At 37.4% G+C, this 20,611-nt stretch overlaps 1 protein-coding gene across 10 annotated transcripts in view; it reads right to left on the bottom strand.

The window, feature by feature from the left end:
- UBR3 (ubiquitin protein ligase E3 component n-recognin 3) overlaps window positions 1–20,611 on the bottom strand; it is a 117,557-nt gene that overhangs the window by 69,368 nt on the left and 27,578 nt on the right. For all 10 annotated transcript variants that reach the window (XM_075430523.1, XM_075430524.1, XM_075430525.1 and 7 more), the window contains 12 exons: window positions 16,966–17,194; window positions 12,632–12,811; window positions 11,709–11,842; window positions 9,708–9,794; window positions 9,112–9,177; window positions 8,934–9,023; window positions 7,988–8,116; window positions 7,849–7,901; window positions 7,171–7,304; window positions 5,618–5,702; window positions 4,237–4,379; window positions 855–951 (listed from right to left, as the gene is read on the bottom strand). In XM_075430523.1, coding sequence (XP_075286638.1) covers window positions 855–951; window positions 4,237–4,379; window positions 5,618–5,702; window positions 7,171–7,304; window positions 7,849–7,901; window positions 7,988–8,116; window positions 8,934–9,023; window positions 9,112–9,177; window positions 9,708–9,794; window positions 11,709–11,842; window positions 12,632–12,811; window positions 16,966–17,194 — 1,427 coding nt within the window. The remainder of the gene's footprint in view (window positions 1–854; window positions 952–4,236; window positions 4,380–5,617; window positions 5,703–7,170; window positions 7,305–7,848; window positions 7,902–7,987; window positions 8,117–8,933; window positions 9,024–9,111; window positions 9,178–9,707; window positions 9,795–11,708; window positions 11,843–12,631; window positions 12,812–16,965; window positions 17,195–20,611) is intronic.

Genomic DNA, 20,611 nt, shown 5'->3' with positions numbered 1-20,611 from the left:
TAGTTGACAATGCCAGCGCTATCGTATCTACGAACTTAAAAACTAAGCGTTAAGTTCAATGTGGACCCACATTTCTAACAACAAGCTGGAATCCAGCGCTGCAGACAATGCAATTATTTAACAAAATACTACCTTGCTCAAAATCACTTACAGTATATGTTTATGATGATCCTTTGACTTAGTGAATGAGCACAGGGGTAGAGGATTATTTCACTAAGTTTATTATAAGGGGTTTTTAAACTTGATTGTGAAATAAAAGAGATCCAAACTACATTAGCTGAAATAAGAATCTGTCAGGGTAAGAAGCTGTAAGGGATGGAACGTAAAGGGACAGAATTAAGACCAAATCATCTTGTTTCTTAGAACTTATGAGGGTGCCACAAGTGTTTTTTCCTGTATTTAAATCAGAATTTAATTCACCCATGGTTTCTGTCATGGGTGAATACACAGAAAAAAACCCCACTGTCTTCAATATAATTTCAAAACACAGACCACTGTAGTACTGTGCTTCATATACCTAAATGTAAAATAAATAAAAATAGATAAGTCTGTTTAAGTAATTTGTAACTGATTTTTAAACATTAACTTTTGGCTAAGTATTTTATCTGTGATGACATTCATTACTTTGTCTGTGGCACTTCAGATATATTTTTAAACATTTATGGACAAGTAACAGACTAAGCTAACCAAAACCCTAATACTGCCTGTAAGTTTATAAACTCTTTAGTGAAGGACAAATCTGGGGCCTGAACTCACCGATAACATGATAAGCATTACCAGACAGTGAAACCAAAAAACTTTTTGTGCAATGAGCAACAATATGGTGTTACATTTCTAAAAATGATCCAACTTACAATGCTGTATATCTGTCCATTGCAGACTGCACATCTCTACGGTAAACCGTTCGAAGTATTACCATGACAGGGTCAAATTCCTTATCCCAAACTTCAGCTGTTGTTTAAAAGAAGTCACATGTTAAAATTCTCTTTATAGACCTTACAACTTATTCTAGATTCTCTTCTTATCTAGATTTAATGATGTAATTTCCTTTTTTTTTTTTTTTTTTGGCAGCAAAGTACCATAATTTTTACTAATTCTTACTAATAATACTTACTATACTAATAATTACTACTACTTATTAAGATAGCAAAATTCACCAAAAATATTTTTCTTAGTTCCAGAACAAAACCAAAGCAATGTATTATGGGAATAGATCTTTTCTATTAACAAGTTTTATTTTAGTGTCTTCCAGCTTTCTTTCCTGTTACATAATAGTTTACAATGTGGGATAAAAGATAAAAAGAAAAATCACATATTTCCTGATAAAATAACAGTTGACACACATGTTGAGTATGTTTTTTAATAAAAGAATCCAAATTAATTTGAAAATCTAAGTGAATGTATTTATCTAACTAAGTATATGAAGGCAGCCCCAAAAACACCTTTTCTGTATGCGTCTTGTTTTGCTCTTTTTAATTTCTGGGTGCATGTAAGAAAAGATTTTAATTATTTTTTCACTTGATACTTGATGAGCACAAACCCTCTTGAAAATAGGAAGTAAAGACTGCAGATCAGTTAGCAGGTAGGTGATATTTAACCAGTAAGTGCAGCAAGCCAACTGATGACAACAATACAATTTTTTGTTCAGTCTCACAAATGGCCAAGTTTCTTATGAAACAAGATTTGTGATCAATCCTTTACAAACTTGCCTTTGTTTTATAACTAACATCTATGCATTATTTTGGCATTAAAGTCTTAGTTATCGCTGTTCAATTTAGTAGCTCTAAAGTAACATCCACAGTGGCTATTCAGAGCAATCACAAACAGAAAAGTCTTAACAGACTATAAAGACAGATATCCCATTTAACTGCTGCTTTTTCTTCCTATTTACAAGTTATTAAAAAACAAAACTAAGTTTCCAACCTAAACCCAAATAAAGCTATTAATTGTTTGGAAGTGTTCAGCTCCCGTAACACAGAAATATGAAGGCAAGATGCAGGAATCCCATGAAAGGAAGAAGAAAACCAGCGGATACAGAATTTTAGCTCCACCAGCAGGCATAACACAAGTGCTTACAACATTCTTTAAAGTTTTCACAGGCAAAAGTAGGCAGCTTTCTCAGAGTCCTGAGACTGATTTCCCCCAGGTGGGAAGACAAGTGGTCTATACTCCTATTAACCCCTGCTAACGTTAACAGTTCTACAGATACCCCCGTATGCTGCTGAGAGAAAACACTTAGATTAGTTTCTACCATGTATGAAATATAATCAAACTTAGCTTGCAAAAAAATCCATTTTTTCTGGACAGAGTTTACTACTGCAGTCTGAAACGCAGACCAAGCATGTTTGGGCTGCTAATGCACAATGAGGGAAAAGGACATGAGGGAGCCATACAGGGGATATTAGACATGCACACACAGCTCATCTTCAGCACACAGACACACAGAGAACAAGAACTATGGCCCTTTTTTGGAGGTTGGTTTGTTTTCATTTTTTTAACCAATGGTTAACAGAAGCAAAATCTGGGGCTTCTGCAATCAAAAAGTAGGTTCTCCCCTCCCCCCCCCCACCTTTAGGGAAACAAGGGATTAGGGGGAATGGATCTCAACATAACTTGCTTAAACTGTGACAGGCCACAAATCACAATTCTTAAAAGCAACTGGAATATCACCATTCTTTTGAGAACCTATATAGTCTTATGAAGATTAGAAACACTCCAAAGGCTATAGTACACAAGAAAACCATGCCGCAGAAGCTCTTTCAGGTTTTTTATTAAGAAAAAGGGATTCTGCAGAGTGTTACAAATTACTTCAGTACTCAGTGCTATAGATGAGATACTTAAAAACACTTTAAGATAAACAATCTATTCCAGAGTCAAACAATGTTAAAAAAACAAACACCAAAAAACCTCAAAACACTGTAATCTAGCATCAGATTCCCTAAATATAAAGTGTTACATTTAAAAATACCATAATCCATCTCCTTTTTTTTCCCTTCACGCTGTGTAATGAAAAAGACCAGCATGTCACACACTCCAGAAACCAGACATAACATATAGAAATGCAGTTTACAGAACATTAAAATAAAGGTATTTTAAATATAAAGGTGTTAAACTGCCTAATTACACATCAAGGAACCAGAACGAATCAATTCTCAAAACTCTGGTTTCACAAGATTACGTCAGTGGTTGTTAATTTGTATAAAAGTAAAAGCTTCACTGACTCATCAATCTCCCAGTACAAAACCTGGCAAACAGTTCCCACACTAACAACAACAAAAAAAATCCACAAAAGAACACAGCCTACAAACCAAATGGTTTCAAACTTGTCAGACCCCAACTCTGCCAGTTCTCAAGGGAGGTACCCAGGGCAGGAAGGAGTTAATCCCTCCTCAGCTTTGCCATGAGCTGAAGCACCACCAGAGCACATGGAGCATTTCAGATTCCTACAGGCTTATCTGCTCAGTGACAGGAAACAGTAATGGAACATCCAGTTCTTAAATTCTTCCTCTCCTTTCATACACCATGTTGAGTCCAATTTAGTTGACATGCTGGTCAGGGGAAGAAACTTGTCATTTTTGCACTGTATGCATTGTAGAATTACAGAAAAACATTCTATAAACGATCTAGCCTGAACTCTGTTCAAGATCTTCACTACTGACCGAGAAAAATGTTACAGGCTAAGACAGTTAAGCAATATAGAAGAAAGAATTATGTATCATGGTATCTTTACTAATCAAAATGTGGAAAAGTTCAAAGAAAAAAAATCTTTGTAACTGACACCTCACTAGTTCAAACACTTTTAAACTCTACTGAACATACATCGCATTTTTTTTAAAATGCCATGAATGATGAAGTATGCAGACCAGTGAAATACAAATAAAATCACTTTTCAGTTCTCCATTTTTCCCTTGCTAAGGACACTTGATTAATATGAGAAACTCATTTTCACTCTAAATCAAACTGAATTTATTAAAAACTATTAACAGTCTTTAGCAATGCTCTAAAACATAAGCAATAAACAATAATGAAAAAGTGAAACAAGTTTTGTGGAGTTTTTTTAGTGGTGGGTTTTGATTTGGGTTTCTTGTGTTTATTTTTTTTTGTGGGGTGGGGTTTTTATTGTTGTTTGGTGGGTTGTTTTCTGTTTTGTTTTTTTTTTTAAAAAAAAAAAAAAGGAAAACTCTGGTTAAGCATCTTACGGCTGAGTATGTCATAAGAGGACACCGATTACCATACCTTTAGGTGTATACATTCCTTGTTGCATGGAACCTCCAGGTTCAAAAACAGGAGCTTTAAAATCAGCAACTGCTGACAAGACTGATTCAAAGCTTAAGCTTCCTGGAATAATACCACTTTTAGGATTGGGGTTTTCTGGAATGTAATGTTTATGTTAAGGAAAGCAAAGTTAAGCTCGTTGCAGGATACAGCATTTCACTTCCCTCTTGACATTCTGAGTCACCCATTTCAGAGGCGACATTTCAGCAGTGTTCTGTGCTTACCACTAGAGGTCTGTATGCTCCAGCTGCTATGGAACTGTAACGATTACTGAAGTGAATTAAAGCCTATATTACTGAAGTGAATCAAAGACATTAAACTTTTTAAAGCAAGCCAATTGCTACACGCTTGGCTCAAGAGGCAAGTATTAAATGAGAAATAAAAACTATTATCTGTAGTGTACAAAGTTTTTGTACTTACCATTGTTTACTAATACTTTGGCTGTCTTCACAGCAAGAATATTTTGCATTTACAGCCAAATGCAGAAAAAGCAAGTGAATAGCTTGGGATCCATAAATACTGTAAGTAATTCTCCATCTTGGATTGGCTATTCCTTATTTTTGGTAGCGATACTTAATTGACCTACTGACATTACCCCAAATCACAAGTAACAACTACAAATAAGGAAACTTCTTAATGATAAGTGATTGCTTGTGTAAATGATTTACTTATTTTACATAGTGAAGTGATTTGCTTATTTTACATATTTAAGTGACTGAGTTACTAGGTCATATGTAATAATTAATAATTCTTATTATATATCTGTAACGCTCGATCTCTTCCTTTCCTATCTTCATGAATTCCTAATACTTTTGCCCAGTGCCTGTCCTTGGATGGCAAGCTCTTTTGGGCAATCACCACAAGCTATTTAATTTGCCTACACAGCTTAATACACTGATAGCAGTAAAACCTGCACATCTGTATTCAGCTGTTTGGGGATATGAACCATGTTACTGCACAGAAAGACTTCCTAGAGTTTGCTATTCTTCAGGTAAGAGACTTCCCCCCATAACACATGCATTTCACTCTAATTTCAAGAAGCATTCAGAACTGCTATTATTTGCACTTTCAGCTATTGATAGCAAAAAATAATAAAAAGAGCAGTTAAGCATTTTGTATCAAAACTAATTTAAAACTATTACAGAGTATTGCATATTTTGTAAGAAAGCCAAAACTGGAGCAAATACCTTTGCTGATGGTAAGTACATGCAAGCACACCTTTACACAATTTGTTAGAATTACGTAAACTGAAAATATGTTGTTCAAGCTCCAAAATCCCACTGCTATCCAGGTACCTGTCATTCTCATTCATGCACATTAGTTAATATATTCCAAGGATATGAGATCCAATAATGAACTGTGTGTCCTGTCATTCATACAGAGTTGGGCTACCATCTCTGCTCTGAGGATCTCATCATCTGTCATTCCTAGAACAATAAAATTTAAAAGGCCATTAAAACAGTGTGATTTTAAAAACGCATTGTCATTGAACACAAGTTAAACTTGATATAAACATTAAGTAATGATACATCACTATAAAAATACAAAAAAAAAAAAGGAGAGTTTGCAAATGTTATGAGACACACAACTTCAGTCAGAAAAGACAGATACAAACTAAAAGCTGTCTTTCTGAAAAAGATACAGAATCTTCATGTGATCACATACACGAATCAGCTAATTCCATTAAAGCCATTTTTCTCCATTTTTATGTATTTTGTCTATTTCTAATTCATAATGGATTAAAATTAAGTAACTGGCAAAAATGAAACCAAGGGTTGAATACTTTAAGTTACTATATGGCTAATCAGCTTTATGGTAGCTACTAAATGTTATAAATGAACAGGCACGTTATTCACATACAAGTATTCCTAAAGCAGTGATTCTTACCTAAATGTAAACAGAATCACAGAATCACAGACTGGTAGGGGTTGGAAGGGACCTCTGTGGGTCATCTAGTCCAACCCTCCTGCCGAAGCAGGGTCACCTACAGCAGGCTGCACAGGACCTTGTCCAGGCGGGTCTTGAATATCTCCAGAGAAGGAGACTCCACAACCTCCCTGGGCAGCCTGTTCCAGTGCTCCGTCACCCTCAGAGGGAAGACGTTCTTCCTCATGTTCAGACGGAACTTCCTGTGCCTCAGTTTGTGCCCATTGCCCCTTGTCCTGTCACTGGGCACTGCTGAAAAGAGCTTGGCTCCATCCTCCTGACACCCACCCTTCAGATATTTGTAAGTATATATCAAGTCCCCTCGCAGTCTTCTCTTCTTCAGGCTGAACAAGCCCAGCTCCCTCAGCCTCTCCTCATAGGAGAGATGCTCCAGTCCCCTCACCATCCTTGTAGCCCTTCGCTGGACTCTCTCCAGTAGCTCTTCATCTTTCTTGAACTGGGGAGCCCAGAACTGGACAGAGTACTCCAGATGAGGCCTCACCAGGGCAGTGTAGAGGGGAAGGAGAACCTCCCTCGACCTGCTGGCCACACTCTTCTTGATGCACCCCAGGATCCCATTGGCCTTCTTGGCAGCCAGGGCACACTGCTGGCTCATGGTTAACCTGTCGTCCACCAGGACACCCAGGTCCCTCTCCACAGAGCTGCTCTCCAGCAGGTCCACCCCAAGCCTATACTGATGCATGGGGTTGTTCCTCCCCAGGTGCAGGATCCTGCAATTGCCTTTGTTCAGGGTTGGAAAGGACCTCTGTGGGTCACCTAGTCCAACCCTCCTGCCGAAGCAGGGTCACCTACAGCAGGCTGCACAGGACCGCGTCCAGGCAGGTCTTGAATATCTCGAGAGAAGGAAACTCCACAACCTTCCTAATCAGCTTTATGGTAGCTACTAAATGTTATAAATGAACAGGCACGTTATTTACATACAAGTATTCCTAAAGCAGTGATTCTTACCTAAATGTAAACGAAGACTTAGCAGAAGGACCAGAAATGTTAAGGCTCCTTCCAACATGGACCTTTCATGTTCCGAATCAAGAACTGTATTTTGATGCTGTGATGCCATTGTTAACAGATCTACCACCTTAAATCTACATAGCAAAGAGTAAAGTCAGAAACATCATGCTCCAACATTAAAACACCAATGTGAAATGTACTGATAAACTCAAGATACCATTCAGAACAACCCAAAATGAATACAAAATAAAATGTATATAATGCAGTAATATGCAAACATACAAGAAAACCCTCTTATTTTTAAACTTGGATTTTTATTTAACTACCTATGGAATGTGCTGTAGTGATATTTACTCCACATGAAAACACCTTACATTTATGAACCTATAAAAGCTAATGTAAATTAATCTGTTTACAAACTCTGATTTTATTCTATCCAGAAAAGCAGATATCCTTTCTGTGTCTCTTACTACTGCAACTCTTTTTATTTATCTACTTCTTCCGGCTAGCATATCCAGAAAGCTAGCATATGAATATGTGCAAAACCTAAAAAAAACCCGAAGATGCTCAGAAAACAAATGTCTGAAGGTTCACTGTAAATCAAAAGTTTCTCTCACATGGGATAAATTAGTCAAGAGCTAGCACAACACTGAAAGAGCACTAAACTTTTAACCCTACCTTTCAAAAACAGATGAAATAAAATAATCTGGGTCTAGCCTAGAGGCACAGACCTGTGGAAAGAGAATAAATTAATTTTATTCTTTAGTTCGTTTGTTTGTAAACAAGAGTTGGCTTGGCTTCTCAGAAAACAACTTACTTGCAGCAGATAAATGTCAGGATCAATCATTGAATTGCAGAAATGAGACTGCACATAAGTCATGGCCTGTCCTTTAATTTGTAGACCATTTCTAACCCACATGTTGCTGTGAATTTCAGAAAGACTTGCCTGTTCAGGTAAAATAAAATAAAATAAAAATTTACAAACATTTCAGGGATATTCAGCTATTCAGTTCAGTATTAGCAGGTCATCAAGATAGCATCACATATATACATACATACACACTACACCTTTAAAAGTATACTTTTTTGTACTAATTTACTTCTGGGGAGTGAGGGATGAAAATGAACCACTGCAAGTTTATGAAACAGATACCATACTTTCATATGAGAGCATATTTCAGACAACAAAAGACATCAAAGCCAATGAAGTGACTTGTTTATGTACTTATTTATTAAAATCTTGAAAAGTACTCCAAAGATGAAGGTATCAAGGTTAAAATGGTTAGATATACAAGTAGTGATTACAAATACTGATGACTACCACTTACATACAAATAAATACAAATTTGTAAATAATTAATTCTCAATTAAAAATATGACATTTTCAAATTCTTTTTTTTTTCCTCAGCTTGCGCTCCATTGGTAGCTATTCTATGAATGTGCAATTACATGTTTTCAAAGGGCTGGCTTCTCCTACCCTTTTGAAAGTGCTATAGTAAGTATTATTATCATACTTCTCAGAGTATCATAATGAATGCCACATATTTCATTTTGGAAATTGGAATATAAACTCTTTTTTATCCTAACTACTCGGTATATTCTAGTTATTATTGTCTTGTTTTGATATTCCATGATTAAGACATACTCCCCCTTGTTAAACACTCTAAACATACTTAAATGACTGCAGTTAAATGAATCAGACAGCATCTTTTTTGCTGTTGTATATCTTTACATCTGCATCAAAATCAGAAGTCTGCCCGTACCTGAATCTGAAGTGGGTGAATCATTAGTTTCATCAGCATCTCCTGATCTGGCAAGATAGTATCCAGATCTAATTCTTGGCATTTGACAGCCTACAAACAAAAGGAAGCACACACTGCACTGAACAATCACACTCAACAGGGAATTTCCACCTTCTGTATGACTAAATCATGCGCTTACCTTACTTAAAAACATGGCAAAGTAACGGTGCAGTGGCAAATGAAAAGTAACTTGGTTAGGAGCTGGCTGAAAGTAAAATAAATTTATTTGAGTATCATATATTAAAAAGCGAAACCTACAAATGTCTTTGTCACAACCACCAAGAACAGTATCTTGCATGCCTTATTTGATGGCCTTACTTTCCACTAACCTAGTATTGCGTCACTCCCCTGCACTTTCCAATGATTCGGAAGATTCTCTTATTCAGACTGCTGTAGTTAATCTCTTACTAAGCCCCCACCAGCTAATGGCACTCTGAACTGATTGAAAGTATTGCTTCCTAAGGTGGCAAAGCTGCTCTCCGCTGCCGTATCAGAAGACATTTTCTGTTTTGCCATTGCTTCAGCTCTTCATTCAGCAGAAGAGCAGCACGTCAATGGCATTGCTTAAGCTTGCACCAGCAAATCTAAATCAACAAGACCCTACAAATAAAGGATCCTAGGACATAACATTGCAACTATTAACTACAATAATTTGGGGGGTGGGGGTGGTCTATCACCTTTGAAGTTTAATCAGATTTTCACAGTACTTTGCTTAAATTCACTAAGGGTATTTACCTCATCTACAAAGTTGATAGCATCAAACCAGTCCTGAAGCGCTTCAAGGCAGTATCTGACAACATTTCGTGTGTATTCCTGTGTTTCCTGCAGTAAGAGAAACAAATGTAGTACACCATCCAAAACAGCTTTAAGTAAGTGTCGCTCCTTTCCAACTACAAATAAATATGGTTATTTCAAGAATATTTTCACAGTACATGATTTATGCCCTCATCATATGGAAATTAGTAAGTATGAGGATGGTTTCATTGTTACTTTAAAGATTATAATTTCAGTGGTGAGAATTAAGGCACCTTCAGAATGGTCCACTGGTCTTAGTGCCTACTGCTGTTTAATTTATGCATTTATTTTTACCAAAAATTTTGAGATGTAAGCATGTCTTCCCATGCAATCAAAAGGAACAGCTCATGTCCTGTATGTTTTACCTACTGAAAGGTCCTTACAGTTGCTTAACGCATCTGAAATGCAATGATAACATAATACCGCACAGATATTAACAACAAGCAAATCCTGTTATGATTCTATGATGTAACTCCATAGAAATGCCCTAAATCTATAACATCATTCAAATTAAATCATGTATTTCAAGACAAGAGTTGTACATCACCCTTCAGGAGCGAACCAGTGATGTGCGAGATGAGAAGGCAGGAGGGGAGCTAACCAAATTGCTCTGCCATCAGTGGAACTTGCAAAGCCTTAACGGACTTTTCCTTTAATTTACCATTCCCCCTAAACACAGACTCCAGACTTGCTTCACACTCTTAGGGTATCTATGACACACTCCTCATGCAAAAGCCAGCAGTGCTTTGCCCAGCCAGAAGCTGTGCAAGAGCCGACTGACTCAGCCAGACACCTCTTCTCATCACGAAACGCCACAGCCACACTCCCATCCTGCTGCTCCACCCTCCGCAGTGGCCAGGCTCCGTCGGCTTTCCCCCTCCTCTGGGACACCAGCTGGAACCTCTTCCCACCCATCAGGTTTCACTAAACAAGTACAACAATTAAGCTACGAAATTTCTAAACCACTTTCAGATTTATTGAGAACAATCAAAGGGTTCAACCATGGGGGGATGAAAACATGACTGAAAAGCCGACAGGCAGAGTAAGAAATCATACAGGCCTTAAACAAAAGGCAGACCCTCCCAACCCCAAGCTAACAAGAAAGGAATACTTCAAAAAGCCAGAAGCTGTAATTCAGTTTTCAAAAGATAATTTAGACTCATAAATTGATACATTCATAATGGATCAGTATAACTTAAATCACGGAAAAGCTTTTGCAACTGCCTGGTTTAAAGTGTTTTAAAATTGCATGGTATGCGCACACATATTTTTTCAGTGCTCGGTTCAATTCAGGTATTACTGTGTCATGGATGCTATTACTTATCTTAATAAGCTAATTTCAAAGTTAAGTATTTGTTTCATAAAAAATAGCTAATAAAAAGTTTTTTCACGTTAAGTACTCCTATAAGTTGATGGATTCTATTTTTACTATAATACAATTTACAGTCTAGCAAATAGTAACAACTCTTTGCTTTAGTTACAAGACTATGAGATGTCAGAACCCAAGGCTTTCACAGAACACCACAAACCCATAAATTACTCCATCCTCCATCATAATCAAGTGTCTATTTACAGACACAATCAACATTATAATCACATTAGAACAACATGTATCTCCCTTCCCACTGAACAGAATGACTCAGAGACATTTATCAAGTTCTTCATCGGATGAGAAGCTATTCCATGGGTACAGTCATATGGAATGACTGCACACATCCTGAACCTGTAGTCTCAGTTCTGGAGACAATAAATTATGTAAAAGCATGAATGCTGTACTTACTATACACAGAATCTGCGTTGACTGGAGTTTTACATATTTGGTAGACAAAGACAGCAAAACCCAGTATTTCCAAACACAAAGCAGACTGACCTTTCAGAATTGAGAACTCCGGAATGTCATGAATAAAACCAAGAATAATGACAGAGAAATGTTAGTCTTACCCTAACTTTGCAGTGTGATAGAAGACCCCACATGGGCTGGGCACAGGCTTCCAGCTCAGCAGCAAAGGCAGCATAATATGTCTGCGATTCAAACTCCACGTGCTCATTTAATTCTCGTTTATTTAAATTCATACCTTCAAAGATTTAAGCAGAGTTATACAACCAAATATTTAACTAGGGCTCAGTGGAATGCAGTATTTTTAGCATTATACATTCACACACCTATTGAGACAAAAAAACCACAAAGTATAACAATCCATCTTACCTAGCAGCAGAATAATGGATAAAATAATGAGGACACACATCAAAGTTTGAATCAAAATAGACCAGAGAAGAACAATAGCTCTAGATTGGCTAGTAACTGCAGTCCTGGCTGTTCAGGTGATGTTAACATGGACAGCAGCCCTTCTAATTTGAACCTCACTTAGTCCATGAGAATATTTGGATGGAAAATATCTGGTCCTCTGTCTAGGCAGAACATTTACCAGTATTGAGAAATTCATGATTTTAAAATATTTTAAAAATAATAAAACAGTTTCTTCACAGTAACACTTAGAAAACAATCCAGATTTATCAGATTACTTTACCTAATGTTTAAATTTAGAACCTCACCAGTAAAACACTTCTAGCACAAGTTATGATTTGTACAAGTACAACCTGAGAATTCTGGCACCATGAATCTCAGTCAAGTATGATGCAATTGCTCTTTAACTAGTCCACACAAGACAAATGTCCATCAGATCATTTTCAAATCTACCTATTTTCTAGAATGTACTGTTCCCTTCCAGGAATACAGGCTTATGAGAATGCTAATGAATTAAATATTTATATACAGCAGTGTAAGGATTTTGCTACTGTGAACAATAAGCTGCCTTAACATCCTTGTATTACAATTATTATAAAATATTATAAAAGTCACATACCTTGAAAGAATGACACAAAATTCATCCATGTTACCAAAAGACCATGATCTTCCAAAAATTTCTTTGCCACACTTTGGTGTGAAAGTATGTTTATAAAATCACTAACCAGGGGCCAGTAAGTATTATTCTTCAGTAGTGCTTCGCCACAATTCACCACAACATGTAAACTATTTTCTTCATCTAGATTTCAAAAAGAAAAAAAAAAAAAAAAGGGAGGGAAAAAAATATTTTTTCCCCCTTCTTGTTGTAATTTTAAAATAAAGTTACAAGACAGTGCACAAATAACAATCAGGATTCACTGTAATGTTGCAATCAGATACAGAGAAAAGCGCAGAAGAGAGAAGTGGTTGTTTTGTGGTACCTGAAGCTGTTTTCTCATCATGGACTCATGAACATAGATCCTACTCAGTAGGAGACACACTTACTTTGAACAATACCAATATCTTTGAAAAGCAGTGTATTAGTGAAACCATCACAGCTATGCCTTTTTTGAATACTCTCAAGAAGTATAAAAAAACCAACACTACAACTCCTCTTATGAACATCTGAATCTATTTTGAATTTGACACACTTCTAGTGAGCAAGGTACCTTACAGCATTCAAACAGGAATCCAGTGATCAAAACCTACACTAGCATGTTGAGTCTGAGAAGGAGAGCACAGAAAAGCATTTCCACTCCGAATCTGAAATAGAGAGAGGGTGTATGCAGCCTTTCTGAGACTAGGGCAGGAGAAGGTACCCAAAAGAAGGGGAGAAGAAACTGGGGGGGAGGCAAGGGGCAGAAGTCTCCCTCCCCCCCCCAGATCACAGAGGTACATCCTCTACAGCTGTCAAATAAATCTCTCTATTCGACTTTCGTAGGAGGGACCCCTGGAAAGACCAGAAGGGAAACAGGATTGGTCCTACATTCGTGATCCAAGGGAAATAACTTTCAGCACCCATCTGTCAGTTGCTATTCTATTTCAAGCAAAGAGAAGAAAGAAAATCTTGCATCTGATGATCAGCCTTGGGGATGGCTCTCATCCAGTTCAAATGCCCTGAAGGACCCATGTAGTTACCTTTCACAAAGCGAAAAGGGCCATAAGCAGTACAGCACAGCCACAGCTGAAAAGACACTGTTACTGAGAGACTCCAGTCTCCGGCTGATGAGGCACATTTGTATCTGGAGTGCTTCCCTTTGGTATATATGTAAGCTTTTTTCCTCCCCTTTGTTGTAACTACTGAATACCTTTTTTCTTTTTACTCTCAGGTTGTTTATTTTGCTGGTTTATTGGTACCAGGAAAAAAAAAATTACTCTCTTGTCTGTTATGTCATCAGGTTTTCTAACTTGAAGTCATACAATATTTTGATTTTGACAAGTTTTACTTCTCAAGAACACAGCACAGTCAGAAAAATGAATCAGATTTCATCCTGAAAAATACACTGCTCGAGTTGCACACAACTATGAACAGATACCTTCTTGTTACCATAAGGTAATATGGAGCTCCATTTCTTAAGACTGACTCCTATCTATTACACTGAAGCACTGGAAGGAACAGGAAGCCAGAAGTGCTCTGCGGAGCTTCAAAAAATGCTCTGCCACAGTTGCTCAAATACGCTTGATACTCTTTAATCTCTCTCGTGTTATCTGGTAAATCTGCGAAGAAGGGAAACTAGGTCTCGTTGCTCAGCTGCCTGGTTCCCACATGCTCACACAGCCTATCCAAGAACAGGCTAACATCTCGGCTGGCTCTGTCTGAACGCGCTGAAGGACTTTGCAGAGAGCCAACAGTTAATATGTTGCTGATTTTCTGTCCCATCATAGATTAGACAGATTGCAGTTACCTCAAATTGGCAGTGGCATTGCCTCTTACTCAAGTACTATACAAGCCAGGGTTAATGTAAGGTCAGTCAAAGAGTTTGGGGTGTTTTTTTTTTTTTTAAAAAAAGGATGAATCAATACCAAAACTTTTTCCTTGGGGTATAAATTCTTCTCCCATAAAAAATTCAGCAGGAGGAAAGTGCTGATAGAGAGGAAAAAAGTCCCTAACAGCACAGGGACATAAATCTTCCTAGGGAGCCAGTTTTATCATCCGCACCCATATTTCTCCTCCTCATCCTTTCACACCACAGGTGAGAGAGGGAAGCTGAACTAGTAACACTTTCAAACTTGGTGTCAACACAGCTCCCAGGTGAACTCTGTTTCACAAACACAGTTTGTCACTTGGCATCCACACATACCCTTAACGAACCTTAACAGGTGTCAGCTGTCCAAAAGACAATTAGGATCTGCGAGCAATGCAAACTAAACATCGCATAGCACATCCTGATCCATGTTCTCCTTGCTCCTCTCCAACATGTTTTCTCCATCTATCCACTGGCTGGATTTGTAAACTTTGCTTCATTCAGGCACTAAATCACCTACTTGTTTGCACCAGCTGCACAAACAGAATTCTTCTCAATTTATCTCACCAGCACAGTCCTCTAACAGACTTCTCACTATTTGCACCATCATAAGCGACGCCTTGAACTAAACACCAGGTACAAGCCCACAGAACTGCAGAAGGTGGCCAATGAGAATATGTGAGGGAAAAAAAAAGATATTTTATTAAAATTCTTCTGTCAAGTTACAGTATGCCCAAACCCTTATATATAAAGCAGTGAGGAGGAAATTGTTGTGAAAAAACTGAAAAGCACCAGACAGATTCCATGACGGAGTCGTAACCAAGACAAATCACTGGTGCTGGCGAAAGGAAATGGGTAACTTCGCATCCTGGGATAGCTGCTGCACGGGCAAGTCTTTTCTCACAAATTTATCACAAATATATCTGACATCATTTAACTTACCAGCTCCAGCTTACGTAATTATTTACCAGGAAGTTTCTTCAGAGAATGTCTAATCACAGCCACAGCCTTTTTCTTTTTGGCTGGAAATTCTGATCCATTACAGAACCTTACCACTGTGATAGCAACATCCCATACTGACCAACAAGTAACACTGGGAAGATGCTTAAAAGTAGTTTTAAACGACATTCCACCAATATGGCATTGGTTTAGCAGAAATCACTCGATATGCAAACTGTTAAAGATTCAACATTTTTCTTTGAATACTGTAAAGCAATCTGTGTAGGGCAACAGTAAAATTTCTGATACTGAAGTGCAGCTGAAAGAGGGCACTCTTTATAGCTAGATGACTGAGGGTTCCCATTCCAGTACAGTCATTCCGTATTAGGCTATACATAGAGTGGACTCGGAGACAAAAGATACTTCAGACAAGAAAAATTACAATTTCATGCAGAAGTTGATGGTACTTATTTGGCAGCAGCAGTCAGCCTATCTAGAGAGTATTATCGAATTCAAACTAGGATAAAGAGGGCTGAGAGGTCTGCAGTCTGCTAGGTACATGAAAGCGTGAAAAACAAAAGTCAGCAAGATTCGTTGTGCCACCATTTTCAGGTAACAACAGGTAAAACAAGGAAGGTAGAAATAGAATAGCTGTTTTCTCTGGCAAAGTTACACAGTGTACACTAGTTCAAGTTCACAGTGCCACTTTGTCAACGAAAAGCTTGATCAAATGATTATATTTACCAAGTATTAAAACATTCTCCTCTAATTATATTGAGTTTTAAGGCAATCACAGGTGAGAAAAATTAAAACATTTTAAAATACTTCAAGTAGCTTGTGAAATACTTTGAAAATATTTTTTAAATTAAGGTCTCAATTTGAATATATAATTTCTCATTCAAATGAGCTTCACGAATAGTATTTATGCACTTTACCTAACAAATGAAGCACCTGCAAGATAATACTCTGTATTCTAAACTATGTAACATTCCTACAAAAGAAAACCCTACAAACCAAAAGATAAAACTTCGGTATCACTCTTGTTAACTATCTAGCAGTGACAGGACGAGGGGTAATGGTTTTAAACTAAAACAGGGTAGGTTTAGGCTGGATATAAGGAAGAAATTCTTTACAATGAGGGTGGTGAAACACTGGAATGGGTTGCCCAGAGAGGTAGTGGAGGCCCCATCCCTGGAAACATTCAAGACCAGGTTGGACAGGGCTCTGAGCAACCTGATCTAGTTAGTGGTGTCCCTGCTCGCTGCATGGGGGTTGGACTAGATGACCTCTAGGGGTCCCTTCCGACCCAAAACTTTCTATGATTCTATGATTCTATCTTTACATCTCTAGCAAATTTTGAGACTCAGCCTCTACCATATATTGCTAGATCCTGTATATTTTTGGAAAGGGGTTGGGAAGCGGACTGACTACCAGAGAAAGAAATTAAATTTCCTCTATAATCAATTAATTATCCATGGAAACAAGCAAACAAACAAACAAATCAACCTACCTTGCAATTCACTTTTAATAAGGCAACTTTCCATCATATATAAAAGAACAGTGACCATAATATCCAGCAGCTGACATTCTTCTGTTACTTGGCGTGCTAGTTCTTCATTGCTGAACAACTGAACACTGATATGCACAATTCTATTAGACATTGTGTCTGATTCATGGCTTTTCTTCAGTGTTTTCATAATAAAAGCATAATGCTGAACAAAAGTTTTTGTAAAAGCAATCTGCAAATTATAAAGAAATTTTGACGTTAACAAGCACCACACAAAAATCGTAGCTTTCTTTCGTTATAAAATATTCCTTTACAAAAGTACAATCAACATATCCCAGGAAACACCAGTTGCCATGACAAACCAAAATTGATGGTTTAAGTATCCCATGACTCGCTTCTAGAAACAGTCCACGTGAAAAGACCTATCTATAGAGAGGGGTAACTTATACAACCAGTTTTATTACCTTATCAAAAAAAATCTAATTTTCTCATTCTATCCTTTCCACACTAAAAAAAAAAAAAATCAAGAAATGTTGAAACAAGGAATATATGTCTCAGCATACCTGTGAAAGCAGTAAAGTTCTAATAATTCATTTATCCTAAATTTTTTACATCCTAAAACAAGAGACTAACATCCTAAAATGATACACTATGACCAGTGAGATTAGCGGTGCCTAATAAAGTTGCCTTAACCTACCACTTGTGCTCATCTATAAACAGAGTAAGGTTTTCATTCCTCTGTCAAGGATGACATTTCAACACTGAATTTCAGCTGCTATCATAACATCCTATTTTTTTTTAAATAAATCTTTAGTGCTTTCTTCTCAATAATTAAAGTCATTAGCAAGCTTTACTATTCTTCACACAACTGTTTGGGTGTTTTTCAAACCAGATTGGTATTTAAATATATCAATACACATACATATAAATCCTAGTACAATTTCAGTCCCGCTCCATTAGCCTCAAATTGTATTGTACACCAACTTTTCGCACTGCATATACACGTGTGCATATCTGCCAGCTTTGAAATGACCTCTTACTTCGTACTTTAAGTTCTGAATTAACACCATCTGGACGTGCTTGGCTTAGTAAGAAGAGATAATACAGGCTGTGTAGTGATGAAAATTTTCAGCTCAAAGTCTAAAATCCCCAGTCTATTCCTTCTGGAAGTATTAACTTTTCATAAGCATAAAATTAGAAATTTTAAAACCACCTTCAATCAGCTGTGTTTTCACCAGACTGTACACAAATCATTTCGTCATTTTACCTGCCTGACTCAGTGCTCCCATATTTTTACCATAGCACTACCACGGTATTCTCATTTCGAAAATATTTACAAAAATATCATGATGCCGTAACACTGCTGTTGGGCAGAAAGACTGCTTCTTCCAGCAAATATCCTAAAAAATAAAGTTGCTCATGCAAAAAAATGAATCAGGGTGGGGATGGGGATGTCACTGCAGAGAACACTACAACACTGCTTAACTTGCCTTCCTTTAGCTGGTCCACACTGACAGAAATCTGTATAATAATTGAAAGTGTCTTCTACATACAGCCCCCAGCTCAATGGTTAATTGTTTTCAGCTAAAACGTTTTCAGAACAACATATTCGCAATACTTGCGCAGAGTTAATACATTATCATTCTGGTATTCCAAGGCAGAACAACCTATCATATAATTTCTTTTACATCAAATCTTGATATAACTTTAATCACTGGCAATGACACGACAAACATCAAGATGGTTACACAATTAACATTAAGCCTCAGACACAAATGACGCACCTGATATTTTAAGAAGTTAGTATATTAACGCTGCTAGTAAAAAAGTATACTTTATATTTTACTTCTTCACACTCTATTAAGTTTAAATAGGATTATCAGGTTCTGTGATGTAGAACTACATTTTACTTGTTTTACACAACACTCAGTTCAAGCTGATTGCAAAAACATGGTCCTCATCTAAGAACAAATTTTGGATTTTTTATTATTTATTTTAAATAAGCAACTTTCTGTGCCTCACTCATACACAACAATGAATTTCTGAAATTACTGTAAATTCATTATTAATATAGTAGAAGGATAGAGACTCTGCAACACACTTAAATAAAGACATAAGCTTTACTCCTACATTCACTTGGAAGTTAAACAAGTAGAACCCTTTCTAATTTTGAGAAGAAACTAAACTCATTTCCAGAAGTTAAAATGCTGAAATACTGTAGTAAACTGCAGTTCGTATACAAAGCCAGCCACAACAGGTCAAATCAGTAACCTGTCTGAGCCGCCAAAGCTGTATACACAACTAAGGAAAAATATACAATGGAGCAAGAATGCAGATATTGACACAACATGTCTTTACAAATACTTACTCAGCTTCCAACCACTGGCAAGAAGTGGCTTCCTAAGACAGACATGTTTTCTGTGTATTTAATTACCTTCACTCACTTACACTCTATGATCATGTGCAGCTTCTACATTTCTAGCCTATGCAAAAACAAAGTTTTTTTCATCTGGCTATTTTTTCGTCTGGCCTTTCCTCTTGGTGGCCACTCAACAATCCCAGAACTTCTAGGAGCCTAACATCAAACCCATGTTTCAGTTAGAACTTGCATCTCCCATGTTTATGTTTTCCATGCAAAGAAAAAAAGTTCTGCCACAGAAAGCTGTGCTAAAATTAAGTTTCCAACAGAAATACTGTTTTACAGAATTTGTAGAACAGCATATCCAGGGGTTATAGTGAAGTCTTACTGCTGTAATAGCTGCCTCAAAGTTCGTTATGGGAGGTGCCTGATGAGGCACAGCATTTCTGATAATTATGTTTGTTGATTCATTAGCTCTACCAGCTGCTTTTCCATTTCTCTAATTCCAGTATTCCAGATTTCAGCAAGGCTCTGCTCTTGTGTGATTTACGTTCTTCCATCAGTTTCCTGTTTATTGCCAACCCCTTCTTTGCCTTCTCCTTGGTCACATGAAGGTCAGTTCTATTTCTCTGGCATTTCCCTTCTCCTCTTGCAGAAACATTGTCCACACTATAACACCTCTAATTTGTCTCGGAAGCTCCAGTAAAGCTCTCTTCTGTTTCTTTTTCTTCACTTGTAAGTCTTCCAAGCTTCAAATGCCAGAGAGTGCTAGAAGGGATGCCTCAGGCACAAATCCTGTAAGGCAAAGACCACACTTTTTGTTGTGCTGTCTCTCATATGCAAAAGGGGAGGAGGGGGGAAAGAGCTAGATAACCCAGGGTTTTAGCCCATCCCCTTCAACACCTCTTTTCGATACTGGGAATCCTGAAAGCAGAGTTTGTTTTCCTATTCAAAAATAAATCTGTGCAACAGAGATTGCTGGTGGCTCACTGACTGCTGCATAGGGCATGGTGCATTCAGTCAGCTCTACTTCTTTTACGCTGGAGGTCAGCAATTCCAACAATTTCAGAGCATGCACAGATAGCCAGCTCTGTGCTCTGTGTCTGGCTAGCTTGCTCAGTTCATCAGAAAACCAACCTAGCAGAATTCTGCTGATTCAGTGAGCTAAATCAGCTCATGAAACATCAGACAAACTCCACAACCAGCAGAGACAGAAAAAATTAAGATGCTACATGTGGTGCAGATGGGATGGGAGAAAGCAGCAGAAAGCTGAGAGATCACTGAACAGTT

Source organism: Opisthocomus hoazin, chromosome 9, assembly GCF_030867145.1.
Source record: "Opisthocomus hoazin isolate bOpiHoa1 chromosome 9, bOpiHoa1.hap1, whole genome shotgun sequence".
Classification (NCBI taxonomy): Eukaryota; Metazoa; Chordata; class Aves; order Opisthocomiformes; family Opisthocomidae; genus Opisthocomus; species Opisthocomus hoazin.
Note: the sequence above shows the minus strand (reverse complement) of the source record. Positions and strands in the feature narration are given on the sequence as shown.